The sequence below is a fragment of the Cryptomeria japonica genome, chromosome 3 (assembly GCF_030272615.1).
Source record: "Cryptomeria japonica chromosome 3, Sugi_1.0, whole genome shotgun sequence".
Lineage (NCBI taxonomy): Eukaryota > Viridiplantae > Streptophyta > Pinopsida > Cupressales > Cupressaceae > Cryptomeria > Cryptomeria japonica.
The window spans coordinates 619,858,140-619,880,727 of record NC_081407.1 but is presented as its reverse complement, the minus strand read 5'-3'; the positions used below and the strand labels follow the sequence as shown (position 1 = coordinate 619,880,727).

The 22,588-nt window shown below is 40.7% G+C and overlaps 1 protein-coding gene across 3 annotated transcripts in view; it reads right to left on the bottom strand.

The window, feature by feature from the left end:
* Positions 1-22,588, bottom strand: part of LOC131060119 (uncharacterized) — a 100,477-nt gene that overhangs the window by 16,834 nt on the left and 61,055 nt on the right. Inside the window, exons 4-5 of one of the 3 annotated variants that reach the window (XM_057993227.2) lie at positions 22,240-22,299; positions 21,355-22,110 (exon numbers count right to left, since the gene is read on the bottom strand). The exons of 1 other annotated variant lie outside the window; for it this stretch is intronic. In XM_057993227.2, coding sequence (XP_057849210.1) covers positions 21,934-22,110; positions 22,240-22,299 — 237 coding nt within the window. In that variant the 3' untranslated portion in view covers positions 21,355-21,933. Of the gene's footprint in view, positions 1-21,354; positions 22,111-22,239; positions 22,300-22,588 lie in introns of those variants that run through there. One more of the 3 variants, XM_057993228.2, reaches the window with a different exon arrangement.

Here is a 22,588-nt window from a genome sequence, read left to right as displayed (position 1 = left end):
TCTTTCTTTTCACTTCAAGATCGTCTAAGAGATTCATCATAAAATCTTCAATCTGAAACTCATGCTTAAACTTCCTACCGACTGTCTCCTCTATATATCCATGTGGATCAAAGCTTTACCTCAAAGCAAAGAATGAAAAAGAATACAAAGCTAAATCCTTCTCTGCGTCATCCATGGCTAAAGCATTAGGACATACCTCAACTGAATTGCCCAATATGATAGGTACCGGAACTCCATTTCCATGTCTGCGTCTGAATGCCTTCGCATAAGCTGCCAACTGTCTTGTTACCTCAAGTAACACAATTCTGTCTGTCGGATATCTTGGCAACATGTATGGAGGTGAAGGACATCCATGAACTCTGATATAAGTAAACTTCGGAAATTGGATAAACCAAGCACCGTACCTCTTTACTAGTTCCTGTGCAACCTGAGATAATCTATTGTGAATCCCGCCTTGCAACGTCCTTGTGATGTTCATAGTGAAGGTATCATTAACTAACCTGTAGTTGCTTCCTAGCGGATGATGCAAGTGAACATAGGAATCACAAACTCTGACCTCACCGGGTCCTCTTCCAATCACTCCTCTGTGAGGTAGTCCTGCGTACTCGAAGCTCCTGATCAAGGCATAGATGACGTATGAACTCATGTGGAAGGACTTGGTAGCTTTGAGTCTCCTCAACTGTACGTCCAAGCAATGGCTAATCATTCTAGCCCAATGAATTGTTCCATTACCCTGAACTATCACCTGGATGAAGTAGAACATCCACTTTTCAAAGTAAAAAGCCTGAGGGGCTCCTGTGACTCGGTTGAGCATTGTAATCAAATCTTTGTACTCCTCCTGGAAATCAATCCTGTGTGGTGTGTTCGGTACCTTACTCAGGCGAGGACGACTCTTGAGTAACCAGTTCTTGTTAATGATGCTTAGACACGCATCTGGATCATCTTCGTACATTGACCTGGCTCCTTCTATGCTCTTGTAGACCATATCTCTGTGCTCTGGAAGATGGAAAGCCTCACTTATAGCTTCCTCTGAAAGATACGCCAAAGTGTTTCCTTCCTTGGACACGATCGTTCTGGATTGAGGATCATAATGACGAGCACACTCGATCATCAACTCATGACACTGTACTGCTAGAGGGAAGCCGGCCGCCTTAATGATGCCACTTTCAATTATCCTCCAGGCGACAGGTGATGGCTTGCCAATGTAAGGGACATCTCGAAACTTCTTTGTGCTGAAGTTGCCCAACTTAGTATCTCCAATGTTGCTCCACTTCGACACGATCTTGGTCTCCACTTCTTCGGTCTTTTGATCTTCCTTCATGAGAGCTGGACGACTGGTGGATGCTCCCGCCTTAGGGGTCGCCATACCTACACAACATTTCACAATAAGTAACTGGATATTGCAATATATATCATAAATTAGAGAGTAAATTTTAGGAAACATCATGATAAGTCTTTGAGTTATCATTTCCTAAATAACGATCAAGCTATTGAAATTCAAAATTTCAAAATTCAAAATTTGAAGCAATGATGATCAACAATTCAAAATTAAAACGATAAAACCATATCGCCATACCTCCCTTGAGAGCTAACTCTAGAATGCAAAACAAATGGATTCGCCTAGGAAAAAATTAACGTTAGATAGTCTTTTCCACGTGATCTTCAAGCAAACGTCCCTCTTATCAACTTCGCCACCCTTGGAGTCTTTGACGTGATCTTCAATGTCCTTGGCAAGTTCGCTCAAATGGAAACTAAGGTTCGCACGTACTCTCCTTTTGATAATGCTTCGCACCACTATGCTAAATTCTCACTCTCTAAACACAATTCGCACTTCTCCTTTGAATGGAATTTCGCACCTTGTAATTGTCTTCTCCAAATCGCATGCAAAGGGATGATTGAATGATGATGTGAAAATGAAATCTTTCACCTCCCTTTTATAAGCGCTCACCTCTCACAATTACCTTAGGCCGACTTGATAAAAATGAGGTAATTAAAACAATTTTTAAATAAATAAAAAGGCCGACCTTTCAATCCAAGCGCTTCATTTGATTTTTAATTAATTAATTAATTGCCATCGTTTTTTAATTAACAAATTCGATTTTTTACAAGGCCAAAATAATTAATTAATATTTTGCGCTATATTTTAAATGCTATTTTAATTGAATTTTCAAACTTTATCGATTTTACCATTTAAATAAATTCAACAAATGCTTGTTAGCGCCAAAATTTGAAGAAGTGGGAAGATTCAAACCTCACGCTCTGGTCCTTGACTGAGGGACAGGAGCGAAATCTCAATTTAGCCTAGATTCTTGCACTTTTGACGTTCAACATCTCTACCTTTACGTTGAAATTGGCATTTTTGTAAGGGATTTCGAACTTGAGTGACTTGACCTTGCAAATGAGTGCCTCTTGAGGTGATATCGCTCTGGTCCCTTGGAGAGGGACAGGAGCGAACTTTGAATCCTAGCTCAAATTTGTCACCTTTTAACGTTCACTTCTTTTGTATCGCCTCCCAAATGATGTTTTAAACCTTTTGCAACTTTGCTTTGACATGATCTTCGAAGGATAACAAGTATTTTAGCAAATATCACCCTGGTCCCTTGGTGAGGGAAAGGAGCGATCCTGTTGTTTCTCTCCTTGATCTCGCTTCTTTAATCACCAATCCTCTTTATAAGGCGAAAATAACATCACTTCTTCATTCTACGCTTGTTTCGCTTAACTTCTACAAGGCATATAGATGTTTAGAAAATTATCGCCCTGGTCCCTTGGTGAGGGACAAGAGCGATCTTAGTGCTCTAGCCAACATTCTTCGTACTTAACCTTTAACTTCTCGTTCATTGCCTTCCAAACGACGATCTTGATCTTGTGCAACCTTGCTTTGACATGCTTTTGAAGGAAAATGAAGGATTTAATGAAAATCGCTCTGGTCCTTGCCTGAAGGACAGGAGCGATATAGCTTCCTTGGCTTCATTGATAGTCGTTTGACATTTGGAACCTTTGTATATCACCTTCTTAAGATGCCTTAGACCCTTTACCACCTCGTATGATCTTGACTTAACGTGATTTTGGAAGGATTTGGCCAATATGATGAATATCGCTCTGGTCCCTGCCTGAGGGACAGGAGCGATTTTGAATGTCTTGTGCTCATGCTTGCTTTCATCAATTTGCCACTGCTTTCATTGCGTAAAATGAAGTCCTTTTGATCCCCTTGGACACTTAAAATGTGATCAACTTTCAAAATCTAGGCTCCCATGAAAATTTCGCTCTGGTCCCTGCCTGAGGGACAGGAGCGAACTAGGGTATTTAGTGCAAAATCTTCATCATACTAACTTGCAATTATCTTCAAAGTGCAAAACAATATCCTTTACTCTCTTTCAATCATTCAAAATGTGAATAGCAACCCAAATTTAGCCTCATTTGAATACTTTCGCTCTGGTCCCTGCCTGAGGGACAAGAGCGAACTGGGTGTCTTGGTGTAATTCCTTCAACATTGGCGACCTTGGATACTTCGTTCTTCATTGAGATGCCTTAAAACGTCCTCACCACCTTGTAATTCGTCTTGGAGTGTCTTGAACTTGGAGGAAAGGCAATATAACCATCATATCGCCCTGGTCCCTGACTGAGGGACAAGAGCGATCTTGCTCTTGTAGGCTTCATCTCACTTTGCTAACTTCAAAAATTATCTTCAATGGTCTTGTAGTGCTCCGTTTCACTCATCCATGCCTTGGAATTTGCTCTCACTTGGCAAGAAATTTGTCTAAGGTAAAATCACTCTGGTCCCTGACTGAGGGACAGGAGCGAACTTAGGCATTTGGGTCCCTTGTAGATGTTTGGTAATCTTCAATTTGTCTTCAACGAGTTCAATTTACCTCCTTTCTTGCCTTCAAACATAAAACTTGCTTGATCTTTGCCTGAGACATGTCTTATGAAGAATTTCGCTCTGGTCCCTGGGAGAGGGACGGGAGCTACAATGGATTTCGCCCTGGTCCCTGATTGAGGGACAAGAGCGATTTTTGCAATTTGGTCCACTTTCTTCATGTTTGTGCCTTCAAATTATATTCAACTGGTAAAATGCATCTCCTTGGACCTTTTCAAATCGTCAAGTTGTTAAAATCCTGCAAGGACAAAGCAATATTTGATTTTGAGCTCCGGTCCTTCACTGAGGGACAGGAGCGATTTTGCTCCTACAGGCCAAAATATCATGATTTCACAAGTTTAATCACTTCTCAAGGCAAAAACAAATCATTCCTCATGCCCGGGATCAAATATCAAAAAACTCAAAATTTAGGTCAAAATTACTCAATTGAATAAAATTCGCATTTTCATCATCTAAACTTAGACAAATTAAGACTTTGCACTCAAAATTCCAATTGAAAATAGACCATTCTGGCGAATTCATTTCATTCAAAATTGCATCCTACAAAAGGAAGCTCAAACAGCTCTCAAAACTGACTGGACTCTGGCCTGAAAAGACAGTAACGGAAACCCTAAGGCTTGACCCTAATCCAGACAACTGACGAACTACCAAAACCCTAAAAAGCAAAGCGAAAGGCGAGCAAAAACGAGCAAAAAGAGGGGGTCCCCATTTTAAATGGGGCGATGTGTGAAATGGTCACAACATCTGGCGACACCACAATTGGCTTCCAGAGGAGACACGTCAACAGAATTGGCGCTAGAGGGAGGTCTGAGTCTCCGAAAATCCTAAAATTTTGAAGAGGAATACATTGCAAACATGATCATGAAGTACGATGGTGTTGCCACATGAAGGATTGAATCAAGTAGTGCAACCAAATTTGCAGATAGGCAATACTCAAGAAGATATCGTTTCAGGATTGAATCAAGTAGCGTGGAACGCAAGGAGAAGTCAAGTTGAGTATAACAGAGTAAGAATCATCTTGGAACAAGAAGAAGATAGAGCCGAAGAACATCAAAGGGTCATAGCTAGAGAACTTCGCAATCAAAGGAATCCACAATAAATCTTCGCAAGACTTCACGCTGGATCGCATTGGTTCTTTCTCGCCCGAGAAACATCAAAGGTTATTGAGGTCGACACCAGGCATCAAGAATCTAGGCGAACTTCAGTTTACTTCAAAAGCGAAGCGAGTCAAAAGAGAGGACACTCCCAAATAATTCGAACTAAGATTGGAAGAATCTCCTGAGTCATCACAAGTTCTTCAAGAACAAGTACAAGCAGCGATCCAATCCAGTATCCAGGCAATTTCTCAAACAAAAGGCCAAGCTAGTTAATCAAGTTCAATTTCAAACTCTCAAGCTTCAAAGAGTACGATGGCTCTACGTGCTCCGCCTCCTCCTCCTCCTCCTCATGTACTTAATGGAGCAACTTGGCTAATCAACAATCCATCACCATTGGAATTTGCAGTTTATCATGATATGCCGAAGAATCCAGAGCATTTTTGTTCCAAGTTTAATGTCAGTGATTTCCATCGCACAGCAGAAGATCATATCAAGATGTTCGAAGATCTTCTTCGTAACAGACAAATTGAATATGGAGATGTGGCATGCAGGCTTTTTCCCTACTCATTGGGAGAAGAGGCATACTTTTGGTTTATTCACTTGCCTACAGGGTCCATCAGGACTTGGGACGCGATGAAAGATGCATTCATTGCCAAATTTGGTACCCAACTACACCAGCTGAGTTGTATAGACAATTTGTTGAGGTCTGAAGGAGAGAACATGAACCCATCACTTCTTTCAACAACAGGTTTCACCGCGCATACACAATGCTACGTCCTCCTTATCTCATTGCAGATCCAAGAGAAATTTACTATGGAGCTTTAGATCATCTCACTGCTATGTTTGTAATGACGCATCCAACCCCGAATGATCTAAATGCAACGTACGCAAAGGCTATTGAAGTTAGTAAGCACATGGGACAGAATATCACTGGGCCACTACTACACATGGGACCTGTCGCAGCACCGAACCAGATGCAGGCAGTTGGTACGGCATTGGCCAACCAAACCCCAGTCATGAATCCAATTCCGCAAGCAACATATCCGAGCATACAACCGGCAAATCAGTTGGTCCTTCACCCGGGGGCTCCAATTTCTCAAGCTCCACCCGCACAACCTGTGTACCTGCAAAATGCTACAAGTTCGTCAAGGACACAAGAAGAAAAGGACGAAATGAAAGAGTTGATTGAACAAGTCAAGAAACTATCAACCGAGGTGACCCACCTGAGGAACCAGAATAACCAGCTCCAAAGCATGCAAAGGATCAACCATGGTCAACATACAAACAACCAAAATTTCCAAGGAAACAACAATCAAGGGTTCAGAAATAACTATCAAGGAAATAACAACCAAGGCCTCCAGAGGAGACAATGGAATACGGCTCCCAACAATGGAAATGTGGTGACGCCTCTAGATAATCCTCCAAATTCGCAGAATCAAGAAAATCCTTCTACAAGTAAAGTATTTTTAGCAGAAGCAGCCTTGTCCAGTTGGTGCAGACTCCACAATACAAACCAACATTCCGAGTTGCAGTGTCCTGAGTTCAAGATCGCGGCCGATATTTTCCAACAAGAGATGCGCAGCACTGATCCACCTGAATATCCGCCCACGACAGGATACGAAATGGTCCCAACCACGCAGTACGGTCAAGCCATGATTGTTGAAACCTGCAAGTATTCACAAGAAGAAATTAGTCAAACACAAAATGGGAGATTTCCACCAGAATCTGCAAATGGACCAATGATACCACCAGGATCCCAGTTCCCACCTGCATCTGCAAATGGACCCATTGAAGATTCAGAATATTATTTTCCACCATTGAACAACAGTGTCTTAGTAGAAGGGATAAAGGAGGTATTTCACCAATCTTCGGGAGGTGTGAACCAAAGAGTTTATCACAGAAATCAAAGAAATCAAGAACCCCTAACTACATCGATCCCCCCAAATAATTTCTCTACTCCACCGGATCCCCAAGCTAGCAATAATCCGGAGTACCCACAGAACACACAAGAATACAGACAGAGGAATATTGCACCCCCCATGGGCAATGAAATGAAAAGATTGGCCGCGTTGGTGTTGGATGAACTTAAGAAAGTCAAAGTGAGCCTACCACTCTACGAGTTGCTCAAAGTGTCAGAAATCAAAGAAGCAGTGATCAATAGCCTAAGTGAGTCTAGTACAGCTAGGTCAAATGTTCAAGCCACTATCAACGTGACCCAAGAGGAAGCCACTGACCAAGGACAATCTGAACGAAATGAATGCATGGTCCAGACCATAACCTTCCCAGCCAAAAAGGAAGACATGTTGGAAGGAAAAGTATTACTCAAAAGGGGCGAGACTAAGAAAACTCAGCCTACCGTCAAAGAAAGCCTCGCCACTAGCCAGACTCTTCCAGAAAAGGAAGTAGCGATTAAGAAAGATGTGGTCAAGAAAGTAAAATCTCCAAACAAAGCAGATCACTCAAAAGAGGAGAGTCTAGCAAAGGATGATTATCCAAAAGTCAATCAAGTGAAACATCAAGAACACAATAGGGATTCTTCAGCCCCTTCTCAAGGAAAAGACGAACCGGCACCGTTCCTGCTATCAGTTAGAATATTTGGAAAATTACTACACAATTGCCTTTATGATTCAGGAGCTTCCAGTAATGTGATGCCCCTGGCTGTCTGTCAAAGACTAGGTATAACTCCCGCTCCTACTAAGAGAAAGGTCACTCAGCTGGACAAGACAGAAGTTCCAGTCATGGGCGAATTGAACAACATTCATATGCAATTGGCCGCGGACCCAAGAGTCCAGAACTTCATAGATATTTCAGTGGTGGATATTCCAGATTCATATGGGATGCTCCTAAGTCGAGATTGGTCACGAAAATTGAATGGATATGTATCAACTGATTTCGCACACATGTGGTTACCATGGAGAGGAGTTCCGAATCAAATCAAGATCGACAGCACTCCAAGGTTGAGGTTGATGATAACTGAATATGGGGAAGACAATGAAGTCCTGTTTTTAGAGTCCGACCTAGGGACATACAAGCCTAAGGTGGAAGAAGTCTTGATGATACAAAACGTAGAAGATGAAGATAGCCAGCAAGAAGTGATAGAATCGACAGAGATGGTCATTGAAAGTGATCAAGGATCCGACCAAGAGGATGAAGGAATGTTTGAAAATTTCAGGAGGTTCGTACATAGAAACATACAGCAAAGTGTGCAACTTGGCAACTTAACGTCCGTCCGAGATTTGCTTCTTCCAAATTGGTGTAGAATTCACAATGCTGTTCACTCTGAACTATCTTGTGCTTTATGCCAGACTGCATTAGAACAAGTATACAAAAGAGCCTCGCAAGCACTAATTGTGGAAGAAATTCAAGATTCAGAGACCGAGAGTTCTATGGAAGATGAAACTTTGTCCGATACATCAACTGAAAGTCAGGAAAGTCCAGAGATAGAAAACCAAGAAGATGCAATATGGACATTAAGGTTCGATGGGTCCAAATCCAAACAAGGATCTGGAGTTGGCTTCGAATTAATTAGCCCAACGGGAGAAACCTACCTCGCCGCTCACAGATTACAATTTCCTTGCACCAACAACGTAGCCGAATATGAATCCTTGATTCATGGACTATTATTAGCCATCAAAAAAGGGGCGAAAATACTACAGGTATATGGAGATTCAGAAATTACCATAAGGCAGATCAGGAAGCAGTATGTGTGCCATGATAAAAGATTGACCAGATACAGAAATCGAGTCTGGGATCTCATTGAGAGTTTTGAAGCCTTCAATATCAATTCTATATACAGGCATCAGAATCAAGTGGCTAATTCCCTCGCACAGGCCGCTAGTTCTTTGATACCATTAGCAATGGAAGGATTGAAGAAGTTCACAATCGAGTTAATATCAGTTCCTTCGATCCCAGACAACATCACCAATTTTCAAGTTTTCGAGGACGACAAGCACATCCTGGATTTCTTAACCAACACAGATGTCTTCCTAGCCCAGATCATTGATGAAGAAGAAGTGGGAGAAGCCGAATTTGATGCCGAAGGTGTCCTGAATTTAAAGACAAACACTATTCCAAGAGGAATGGTAGAATTGGAGAGAATTTTTGATCCTGACAAATTGAAAGAAAAGAAGAACCACGGCATGGAAGGAAACATGTGTGACACAATCAATTTAGGTAATGATATACAAGCTAAGAATGTATTTATTGGAAAGTCCTGCACAGCAACCAAAAGAGATGGAATCCTGAAAAACATGAGAGACTTCCCAGATGTCATCGCATGGAGTTATGAAGATCTCAAGACCTATGACACTGCGATTATTACTCACACAATCCCGTTGAGGCCAGGAAGCAAGCCATTCAGGCAGAGACAAAGACCGGTTAATCCTTTATTGGAACCCTTGATATACCAAGAAGTTAAGAAACTGCTCTCAGCAAAGATCATCTTTCCAGTAAGACACTCGACGTGGGTCGCCAACCTGGTACCTGTCAGAAAGAAAAATGGAGAAATCAGATTGTGTGTTGACTTCAGAAATCTCAACCGAGCATCAGAGAAAGATAATTATCCACTACCATCATTAGATGAAGTGTTGCAGATTGTCAATGGATCGCAGATGATGTCCTTTCTAGATGGATATTCAGGATACAATCAAGTTCTAGTCGAACCTGAAGATCGACTAAAGACCGCTTTCACCACCAAATGGGGAACATTTGCATACAAGAGAATGCCTTTTGGACTTATCAATGCCGGGGCCACATTTCAGAGAGCCATGGACATCACTTTCAGGGACTTAATTGGAAAATGCATTATTATATATATGGATGACATCACAGTTTTCTCCAGGCAGAGAGAAGATCATGTGGATGACTTAAGAAGAGTCTTCCAAAGGTGCAGAAGATACGGTGTCTCCCTCAATCCGAAGAAATGCATATTTGGAGTAACAGAAGGAAAGCTTTTAGGACATGTCATTTCAGAAAAAGGAATATCCATCGATCCTGAAAGGGTAAAAGCTATATCCACTATCAATTTGCCAGCAAGCAAGAAAGAACTCAAGTCATTTTTCGGCAAGATCAACTTTGTCCGAAAGTTCATTACCGGATTTGCCGAGATTGTCAGACCTTTGAATGAAATGTTAAAGAAGGACGCAAAGATTGAATGGACTCCACAAGCCAGAAGGGCGTTTGAGGAAATAAAGATGGCCATCACAGAAGCACCAGTTTTGATCAGTCCAGATTACCTCAAGCCTTTCTATCTATATTCCTTCGCTTCCGATTACACTTGTGCCGCTATTCTGACCCAGAGAAGTGAAGAAAGGGATGAGAATCCGATTGCATTCATGAGCACCCCACTGAAAGATGCAGAACTCAGATATCCCAACATTGAGAAACAAGCATACGCACTGGTAAAGGCTGTTAAGAAATTTAGACATTACCTACTAAGGGCCAAAATTTATGCAATAGTACCAGATGCAGCAGTCAAGACTCTTCTCATGCAGAATGAACTAGGAGAAAGAAGAGGAAAGTGGGTCGCCATTATCCAAGAATTTGATATTGAAATCCAGCCCATGAAACTTGTTCGAGGACAAGCTTTGGCGTAGACATTGGCAATTGACGGACCAGGATTAGTCCAGCAAGTTTATGAATTGGAGGATGTCACCCCTGATGAATGGTACAAAGATATTGTGACATACTTGCTTAATCACAGATGTCCTGCTCGCATGACACCCACACAGAAGAGAGCATTAAGAATGAAGTGTCAACACTACATGCTTCAAGGATCTGTTTTATATCGCAGAAATCATGAAGGAGTATACCTGAGGTGTGTTGGCAAAGATGAAGCGAAACAGATAATTGAACATTTCCATTCCAAGTTTGGAACCGGACATGGAGCCAACCTCGCTACAGCTCACCAGATCTTAAGGGCAGGATATTACTGGCCTACGCTTTTCAAAGATACTTTTAATCACATCAAGACTTGTCATACATGTCAAGTCGCAGCTTTTAGAGGAAGGAATCCTGCCATGCCACTGAATCCAGTGATTGAAGCTAGACCATTTGCCAAATGGGGAATGGATTTTATTGGTGTTATTAACCCCGCATCCTCAGCACAACACAAGTACATCATCACAGCTACAGATTATTGTACCAGATGGTCGGAGGCACAAGCACTCAAAGTTTGCACTACTGAAGTTGTAATCAAATTTCTGGAGGAAAACATAATCACAAGGTTTGGATGTCCTTCTGCGTTGGTTTGCGACAATGGATCGGCATTCACATCATTGAGATTCTCGAATTGGGCTTTTGAATATGGAATAACCCTTAAGTTCTCATCAAATTATTATCCTCAGGGTAATGGGTTAGCTGAGTCTACCAACAAGAACTTGCTCAGCGTTATCAAGAAATTGCTAGAAAGAAGTCCGAGAGAATGGCATACCCAATTGAGATTCGCCTTATGGGCAGACAGAATCAGGACCAAGAACGCATTAGGCATTTCACCTTATTTTCTGGTTTATGGCCAAGACCCAATCTTCCCCATGCAACTCAGGATCCCGACTTTGAGATTTATTCAGGAGTACATGGAAGACACTGATGCAGTACAAGCCCGACTGACGCAGTTAATGACCCTGGAAGAAAAGAGAGATCAAGCGTTGGAGAATTTTGCAAAACACCAAGGAGTGGTGAAAAGATGGTTCGATCGACAAGCTAGAGTCAAAGCATTCCGGATCTCAGATCTTGTCCTGTATTGGGACAAAGCACATGAAAAAAGAGGAGAACATGATAAGTTTGATAAGCTTTGGAAAGGTCCTTATCAAATTTCAGAGATATTGGGAGAAAATGCATTTAGGTTGCAAACTTTAACTGGAGAAGACATCTCGTTGCCTGTCAATGGGAGGTATCTCAAACATTATTTCCAGTCCTAAGATGCCCAAGGCCTTCCCTTGTACATAGCTAGTTTAGTTTGCTTTCGTTGTTTTCCGTTTGTTTGTTTTTCGTTTCGCTTTGGTTTGCCTTTTTGTTTTGTTTTCGTTTTCTTTGTTTGGGTGTTTTGTTTTAGGTTAGTTGTTTTGTCCTGAGGGGTATCCATTTTTAATTGGGTGATTTTGTTATGTAACGCTCTGACTTCCCGCTAGGTTGTTGGTTGCATTTGGAAAATCATGAGGTCTTTTGGAATTGTAAAGGGAGTTTCTTTTAATAAAGCTTTGAGTCAGGACGTATTTACATTGAAGCAAGATTAGCTTATTGAACTCACGTATTTTTGTCCTCCAGTTATTATATTTTTACACACTTATAATCTCCGAGTCATTATGGTTTCCAGGCGAAGCTGTGATCAGTGAAAAATCCAAAGTCTGACTTCAGCGCCACCGCAATCCTCAAACCCTAGTGAGTTTTACTACTCACAAGCCAAAGAATTGACGGAACTGAAAAGTAGTATCAAAAAGGAAAAGATGAGAAAAAAAAAAAAAAATGAAAGAGAAAAAGAAAGAAGATGAGCTAAAAGGAAATATCAAATTGGCTAAAGGGAATTTACGAGTAACTCCATCGGGGCTATAAACGCCTGGCTGGCAATGGAGCAATGTTCGTGAGCTTGCGGCGATAACCTCGTTGGGACTATGGACGTCCGACTGGCAGCGAGGCTCTATCCAGGATGCTTTTGGGGTCTAGACAAACTACGTAGCTTATCACAGGGGAACCTGAAGATCATGATTGTCTTGTTGAGGGGAATTAACGCATTTGCACACACATGGGTAACTGTGGACTTGATACTTTGTCTCAATATGATGGTCTCTTCTTGTAAGTGTTTCTTAACTCCTGGTTTTGTTGAGGGAGGTTTTCTGAGTCTTCTTCTAGAAAGATTGATTCCCAAATGTTTTTCAACATTTCTCAGTGGTGTCGCCAGATGTTGTGACCATTTCACACATCGCCCCATTTAAAATGGGGACCCCCTCTTTTTGCTCGTTTTTGCTCGCCTTTCACTTTGCTTTTTAGGGTTTTGGTAGTTCGTCAGTTGTCTGGATTAGGGTCAAGCCTTAGGGTTTCCGTTACTGTCTTTTCAGGCCAGAGTCCAGTCAGTTTTGAGAGCTTTTTTAAGCTTCCTTTTGTAGGATGCAATTTTGAATGGAATGAATTCGCCAGAATGGTCTTTTTTCAATTGGAATTTTGGGTGCAGAGTCTTAATTTGTCTAAGTGTTGATGATGAAAATGTGAATTTTATTCAATTGAGTAATTTTGACCTAAATTTTGAGTTTTTTGATATTTGATCCCGAGCATGAGGAATGATTTGTTTTTGCCTTGAGAAGTGATTAAACTTGTGAAATCATGATATTTTGGCCTGTAGGAGCAAAATTGCTCCTGTCCCTCAATGAAGGACCGGAGCTCGTTTTCAAAAATCTTACTATCTCTGCAGGATCAAGATGATTTTTCGAATGGAAACGGTAAAGAAAGGCGTGATCTTTCCGTTGAATATAAATTGAAGAATTTCACGAACACAGAAATGCCTCAGGAGTCAAAATCGCTACTGTCCCTCAGTGAAGGACCGGAGCTCAAAATCAAATATTGCTTTGTCCTTGCAGGATTTTAACAACTTGACGATTTGAAAAGGTCCAAGGAGATGCATTTTACCAGTTGAATATAATTTGAAGGCACAAACATGAAGAAAGTGGACCAAATTGCAAAAATCGCTCCTATCCCTCAGTCAGGGACCAGGGCGAAATCCATTGTAGCTCCCGTCCCTCTCCCAGGGACCAGAGCGAAATTCTTCATAAGACATGTCTCAGGCAAAGATCAAGCAAGTTTTATGTTTGAAGGCAAGAAAGGAGGTAAATTGAACTCGTTGAAGACAAATTGAAGATTACCAAACATCTACAAGGGACCCAAATGCCTAAGTTCGCTCCTGTCCCTCAATCAGGGACCAGAGCGATTTTACCTTAGACAAATTTCTTGCCAAGTGAGAGCAAATTCCAAGGCATGGATGAGTGAAACAGAGCACTACAAGACCATTGAAGATAATTTTTGAAGTTAGCAAAGTGAGATGAAGCCTACAAGAGCAAGATCGCTCCTGTCCCTCAGTCAGGGACCAGGGCGATATGATGGTTATATTGCCTTTCCACCAAGTTCAAGACACTCCAAGACGAAGTACAAGGTGGTGAGGACGTTTTAAGGCATCTCAATGAAGAACGAAGTATCCAAGGTCGCCAATGTTGAAGGAATTACACCAAGACACCCAGTTCGCTCCTGTCCCTCAGGCAGGGACCAGAGCGAAAGTATTCAAATGAGGCTAAATTTGGGTTGCTATTCACATTTTGAATGATTGAAAGAGAGTAAAGGATATTGTTTTGCACTTTGAAGATAATTGCAAGTTAGTATGATGAAGATTTTGCACTAAATACCCTAGTTCGCTCCTGTCCCTCAAGCAGGGACCAGAGCGAAATTTTCATGGGAGCCTAGATTTTGAAAGTTGATCACATTTTAAGTGTCCAAGGGGATCAAAAGGACTTCATTTTACGCAATGAAAGCAGTGGCAAATTGATGAAAGCAAGCATGAGCACAAGACATTCAAAATCGCTCCTGTCCCTCAGGCAGGGACCAGAGCGATATTCATCATATTGGCCAAATCCTTCCAAAACCACGTTAAGTCAAGATCATACGAGGTGGTAAAGGGTCTAAGGCATCTTAAGAGGTGATATACAAAGGTTCCAAATGTCAAACGACTATCAATGAAGCCAAGGAAGCTATATCGCTCCTGTCCTTCAGGCAAGGACCAGAGCGATTTTCATTAAATCCTTCATTTTCCTTCAAAAGCATGTCAAAGCAAGGTTGCACAAGATCAAGATCGTCGTTTGGAAGGCAATGAACGAGAAGTTAAAGGTTAAGTACGAAGAATGTTGGCTAGAGCACTAAGATCGCTCTTGTCCCTCACCAAGGGACCAGGGCGATAATTTTCTAAACATCTATATGCCTTGTAGAAGTTAAGCGAAACAAGCGTAGAATGAAGAAGTGATGTTATTTTCGCCTTATAAAGAGGATTGGTGATTAAAGAAGCGAGATCAAGGAGAGAAACACCAGGATCGCTCCTGTCCCTCACCAAGGGACCAGGGCGATATTTGCTAAAATACTTGTTATCCTTCGAAGATCATGTCAAAGCAAAGTTGCAAAAGGTTTAAAACATCATTTGGAAGGCGATACAAAAGAAGTGAACGTTAAAAGGTGACAAATTTGAGCTAGGATTCAAAGTTCGCTCCTGTCCCTCTCCAAGGGACCAGAGCGATATCACCTCAAGAGGCACTCATTTGCAAGGTCAAGTCACTCAAGTTCGAAATCCCTTACAAAAATGCCAATTTCAACGTAAAGGTGGAGATGTTGAACATCAAAAGTGCAAGAATCCAGGCTAAATTGAGATTTCGCTCCTGTCCCTCAGTCAGGGACCAGAGCGTGAGGTTTGAATCTTCCCACTTCTTCAAATTTTGGCGCTAACAAGCATTTGTTGAATTTATTTAAATGCTAAAATCGATAAAGTTTGAAAATTCAATTAAAATAGCATTTAAAATATAGCGCAAAATATTAATTAATTATTTTGGCCTTGTAAAAAATCGAATTTGTTAATTAAAAAACGATGGCAATTAATTAATTAATTAAAAATCAAATGAAGCGCTTGGATTGAAAGGTCGGCCTTTTTATTTATTTAAAAATTGTTTTAATTACCTCATTTTTATCAAGTCGGCCTAAGGTAATTGTGAGAGGTGAGCGCTTATAAAAGGGAGGTGAAAGATTTCATTTTCACATCATCATTCAATCATCCCTTTGCATGCGATTTGGAGAAGACAATTACAAGGTGCGAAATTCCATTCAAAGGAGAAGTGCGAATTGTGTTTAGAGAGTGAGAATTTAGCATAGTGGTGCGAAGCATTATCAAAAGGAGAGTACGTGCGAACCTTAGTTTCCATTTGAGCGAACTTGCCAAGGACATTGAAGATCACGTCAAAGACTCCAAGGGTGGCGAAGTTGATAAGAGGGACGTTTGCTTGAAGATCACGTGGAAAAGACTATCTAACGTTAATTTTTTCCTAGGCGAATCCATTTGTTTTGCATTCTAGAGTTAGCTCTCAAGGGAGGTATGGCGATATGGTTTTATCGTTTTAATTTTGAATTGTTGATCGTCATTGCTTCAAATTTTGAATTTTGAAATTTTGAATTTCAATAGCTTGATCATTATTTAGGAAATGATAACTCAAAGACTTATCATGATGTTTCCTAAAATTTACTCTCTAATTTATGATATATATTGCAATATCCAGTTACTTATTGTGAAATGTTGTGTAGGTATGGCGACCCCTAAGGCGAGAGCATCCACCAGTCGTCCAGCTCTCATGAAGGAAGATCAAAAGACCGAAGAAGTGGAGACCAAGATCGTGTCGAAGTGGAGCAACATTGGAGATACTAAGTTGGGCAACTTCAGCACAAAGAAGTTTCGAGATGTCCCTTACATTGGCAAGCCATCACCTGTCGCCTGGAGGATAATTGAAAGTGGCATCATTAAGGCGGCCGGCTTCCCTCCAGCAGTACAGTGTCATGAGTTGATGATCGAGTGTGCTCGTCATTATGATCCTCAATCCAGAACGATCGTGTCCAAGGAAGGAAACACTTTGGCGTATCTTTCAGAGGAAGCTATAAGTGAGGCTTTCCATCTTCCAGAGCACAGAGATATGGTCTACAAGAGCATAGAAGGAGCCAGGTCAATGTACGAAGATGATCCAGATGCGTGTCTAAGCATCATTAACAAGAACTGGTTACTCAAGAGTCGTCCTCGCCTGAGTAAGGTACCGAACACACCACACAGGATTGATTTCCAGGAGGAGTACAAAGATTTGATTACAATGCTCAACCAAGTCACAGGAGCCCCTCAGGCTTTTTACTTTGAAAAGTGGATGTTCTACTTCATCCAGGTGATAGTTCAAGGTAAAGGAACAATTCATTGGGCTAGAATGATTAGCCATTGCTTGGACGTACAGTTGAGGAGACTCAAAGCTACCAAGTCCTTCCACATGAGTTCATACGTCATCTATGCCTTGATCAGGAGCTTCGAGTACGCAGGACTACCTCACAGAGGAGTGATTGGAAGAGGACCCGGCGAGGTCAGAGTTTGTGATTCCTATGTTCACTTGCATCATCCGCCAGGAAGCAACTACAGGTTAGTTAATGATACCTTCACTATGAACATCACAAGGACGTTGCAAGGCGGGATTCACAACAGATTATCTCAGGATGCACAGGAACTAGTAAAGAGGTACGGTGCTTGGTTTATCCAATTTCCGAAGTTTACTTATATCAGAGTTCATGGATGTCCTTCACCTCCATACATGTTGCCAAGATATCCGACAGACAGAATTGTGTTACTTGAGGTAACAAGACAGTTGGCAGCTTATGCGAAGGCATTCAGACGCAGACATGGAAATGGAGTTCCGGTACCTATCATATTGGGCAATTCAGTTGAGGTATGTCCTAATGCTTTAGCCATGGATGACGCAGAGAAGGAGTTAGCTTTGTATTCTTTTTCATTCTTTGCTTTGAGGGAAAGCTTTGATCCACATGGATATATAGAGGAGACAGTCGGTAGGAAGTTTAAGCATGAGTTTCAGATTGAAGATTTTATGATGAATCTCTTAGACGATCTTGAAGTGAAAAGAAAGATGCATTCTAGATTGCCTTTGGATTTCATCAGGAAATGCAAGATTTACAGAGTGGCCGACCAAGCACAGGACAGTGGCAGACATCTCCAGTCATCCTATGGTCGAGAAAGCAAATCAGTAAGGTTAGATTGGAATGAGCCTGAGGTCGTGGATTTAGATGCTTTGATGGCTCCAATCTTGTCTTGTACTCACAGATGGGTTGATGTGCAGCATCAGAAGTTGAGAGAGCAAGGCATAGCTATGACTTTCACTTTGGAAGAGAAACCAGCCGAAGGTGGAGCTAGTGTGAGCGAAGGTAATCCTAATCCCAAAAATGCAAATGAAGGCAACTTTCGAAGTGCAAGTGAAGGCGATCTCCATCCAAGAGGCTCGAAGAGGAAAGAGAGACCTGGAAAGACAGAATCTTCCAAGAAGAAACAAGAGGCCAGCCGAGATCGTTCATCCGGTACATCCTCTCGACAAGAGAAAAGGACACTTGAAGTGGAGGAGTCTATGGAGTCGATGGTTCAGAATGATAAAGAGGGACAGGTACCTCAAGGGTCGCCAAGTGGATCTCTCCAAGATTATGAGCTACATGAAGACAAGAACAATGACGAGGTAACATCTCCTCACAGAGAAGAAGAAATATTGCATAAGGAGATACAGGTTAGAGAGACAAGATCAGCTATCCCAGATTGGTTGAAGGAAAGATTGACGAAGGTGATTGTGATCGAGGACGAAGACAATGTGATTGATTTAGACAGCCTTGTTGGACATTCCCAGGAAGTGACAAAGAAGAGAAAGGCTACCAAGATGTCTAAGATGATTAGAGATGAGACTGGATCCAGAAAATTGCAGATAGCTACACCGGCAGTAGACAAGTACGAAGGTGAGATCTTAACAGAGGAATATGATGTAGAGACATTTGAGCTAGGTCCATCCACAGCCGAGCAGACACTAGATGATGCCACCGATTCCTTTGAGGCATTGAAGGACAAGCTTAGAGAAGAAATGGAGAAGAGTAGAAAGCTCGAGAGAGAGGTCGGTGCATGGAGAACATATTTCAGCCATCTCAATCAGCCTTTAGGACATCAGGATCCAGCAAGATCACCCATACAGGCACTTCCCCTTCAATCTATTGGTGAAGCAGAGAGATTCAGGAGTATGGTCCAGCGTATGAGTACTTGGATGGATAAATCTTATACAGTTGCCGTAGAATTTGCAACAAGGATGATGAAGACTATTCATAGGGCTATTCAGGTTCTTGAGATTATCCACAATTTGATGATAACAGTGGCCGCTTTTGCTCATACCAAGAACGTTATCATTCCTGTCTTGAAGGTAATTAGACAAACATCGAAGAAGGTCCTAGCACAGGAAAAGATTATGGATGGAGGACCTCACAGTTTACTTCAGTGGTCAACCTTACTCCAGATGAAGGAAGTTCTCTTTGAGGACATCAGTACTAGGTGCAGTCATGTTGAGGAGGTGATCAACCCGATCCAGGACAGAGTATTTGAGGTACTACGTACCATTCTTGGCAGGAGGATCGAAATTGAGACAGATGTGGATTTGCAAGAATTGGAGGATAGGATCAAGGTCATCTTTTGCAAGGACGTCAATATCACAGATGAGCAACAGGACCAGATGTTTGCTACCATGCTCCTGATCCAAAAGACTAAAGAACTTGAACTTACATGGGACGCAGCTCTTCTAGATGCATTTGATCAGGTCATCCACTTGGAAGAAAGAATGAAGAATCTTCCTGAGATTCCAATTGCTGAGATCGAGGGAATCGTGTCAAGATTCATTGCATATGCTAAAAAAGAGCATTGGAAAGGGAATAAGATTCTAGATGAGAGGTTGTTATAGATGACATGGCACCTTAATTGTCATTGGTCTATGTCTCCTAGATTTTCGTGCCAAATTTATAATTGGCTATGCATTTAATGTTGTGCAATAAAAGGGGAACTATTTGTAACAAACCCTAATTAGGGTTTAGGTGTCATGATCTTGACCGTTGATCTGCTTTCAATCTGAACCATTCATTGTAATTGAGGATGCTATTTATACCCTCATTTTCATTTCATTTGTAATAGAGATAGTGAAGAGATTAGAGAGAAAGTTTGATGTATTAGAGAGATTAGAGTTAGAAGCAATTTTACTTTTGTAGCAAGATTGAGTTTGAGGAAAGGAATTCAAGCAATTGTTGTACATGATGACTTTGAAATCAATGAAATATTGAAGTTATGGTGTTTTGTTGCAACTTTCTTGGTTATCTTCATGGTTGTTCAATTCATTTGAATCATGCTCAATCAAAGTAGTGTGTTAATTTGAAGGACATAGTGTGAGACTCGATCTTTGGTAGGATTCGTAATCCAAACCACTAGCTCCTTGCTGATTGTAGGAACGCCTTGTGTGGTCAACTGGAGATATTTGAATCACTTAACCTTCAATCATTATTGTATCTTGGATATGTACCTACGTGGTAGTATCTTTGATTTTTGATGCGTTGAAAATCATTTGTTACCTTAGAAGATCGCATCAATTTCAATTGAGTTGTTATTTTATGGCGAAATTGAAGTTGGTAGAATCTTGCCAAGTCTTGTCCACATGAAGTCATTCTTAGGGTTAGATTAGATTAGACCTCTTGCAAACCCTATCCTTTTGTTATTTTTTGAAAACCTTCTTTAGTTTAGTAAGACTTTCGGAGTGTAAGGCCCCTTGAGGACACAGCAAATCACATCATACCGCTGGTGCTTATCCACACGTAGAGACCCTACTAACCAGAACATTGGAGTCATCCTAACTGATCCTTCATGCGAATCTTCAGCAGTTAGAGACTTTATTCAAGAGAGGATAAGATGCCTTTAGGTATTTTATTCTGTGTATGATGGTGTACAAAATACACGTCAACAAAACCCATATCGAAGATCCATAAATCAAAGATTAGTTACTAAAAATTTAGTCATTGAGTGCAAAATATGGTCAGTACGTTTAATGATTTATATGATGTTTGCACATTTCGATTCTTCTATAAGAGGAATTTAAAAGAAAACTGTTATTTAAATAACATGGGCTAATGAAACTTGTTCAAAATCATCAGCTAATAATGTCACAAATTAATAAAGTTACACTGAATTGAGTGACCTGACTATCTTCAGTCTGAAAAGATCAAAATTTTATAGACAAATTAACAGTCGATAACCATAACTATTGAAAACTTACACTTGCAAGAATAAAATAGGCATTTAAAGATTCAATGAATGAATAGACCAGGTAAAATATTTTATGTTATGGAGTCCAGAATTTGGATGTATGAACACGCATATGAAGAGACGCATCTTCCCAAAAAATTCAAAAACCTGTAATGTTTCAGATATTTTCCATTTTCAATGATGAATATACTGTACTTCGAATTTTTTCCACTAGCTTTAGTATTTGTAGTTAACTTCTAATGGTCACTGCTTGACTATGAAATTTCACTCTTATTAATCTAATTGCAGGTATACAAGATATAACACACGTTATCTCTAGAAACAACATCCAAGTTGCACCTTGCAAACTCAAAAGAAAAGCATGTAGGGACCAGGTCCCAGAGGTGTAAAAGAGTCAAGCTGTTTAATAAAGTGTACAGGCTGTGGTGATGCAAGTGGAAATACTGCATCTTAGGGGAAGTCCTCTTCTCGATCAATAACGATACCCAGATTCATCAACTCCAAAATGTTCAATAGCTTGTACTAAATAACAGCGTAAATGAATCAGAACAATTTCCTTGGTAGTAAAGCAAGAAACTGTCATTTAGTTGCAGAGGGTTCACCAGTACTGTCAAAAAAATCACAAAACTAGCAACCCTCTGCAAAGCAATTATAATCTAAGACTAAAGATTAAATTCTGTTTCTACTCCTCTCAGAGTCCCCAGTTGAGTTCACTATTCATTCATGTATATTCATATTGTTAAAAAATTTCCATAGATTCACTTGCAATTGCATATTGGTTTGAACATTTATTTGAACCACAACCGGTAAAGCATAGTCTGAAAAGGGTGTCTTATAACCCCATATATTCCTTAAAGAACCAAAATCGAGAAAACCCTGGATCCATCACCACAGGACCAGCTTTCAAAATGCACACTTGCAGGAATAGAAACATTGCAATACAGTAGCTTTTGGAGTCAGAAAAGAAGTTGACAAGCACTATGGTGGCTCTTCGTGTCAAAAAAGCAGATTATAGTCTTATACCAATCAGTTCCTTTCCTCCTTTCCTCCTTTCCTTGTCAACCATGAAAGGAAATTGTGAACTACATTAGTCGTCCCACATAGTGAGCTTTGGTATATTTTTGCTTCAGTTGTGGCCATTGGACAAATAGCTGATCAGCAAGATGTAGCTTGTATAATAGCCAGCCACTCAAAGACAGCTTTTTTACTCTAGCAATGCTTTCAACGTAGAATATCATTACCCACTTAATACCAATGACCTGTTTTCAAAAGAGAGAATTAATTAAATCAAAAACTTCCTCAGGCAACGATCACTGACAAAGTCATTTCCGTTGGTAAACCAATATAAACTCAAGGAAGAAAGAAAACCTAATCTAGAAGTTAACTACCTTCAAACAGAATCCGGCTATGCATAAAGGGATGCAAGTGCCTGGACCATTGCACAATATCTGCCACATAATAAGGCAAAGTAAGCTTCTAGCCAAAGGTCGTTTGCAACCTCATCAACAATAATGTTCAAAAGAAATTCATTTTAAATATGATCAAGTAGAGAAAAGGTTGCAAGCTCTCAATAGCTACCAATTCCTACCACAGTTTTGATTTGTGTTTGTTTTTTTCTGTGAACATGTTTAGACCATAGTTACAAGACTTGGACTCGAACTCAGACTCAGCCAAGACTTGTCAAATTGAAAAAAACATTAAATATAAAGATTTTTAAGCATTTAAAGCTTTTATTAT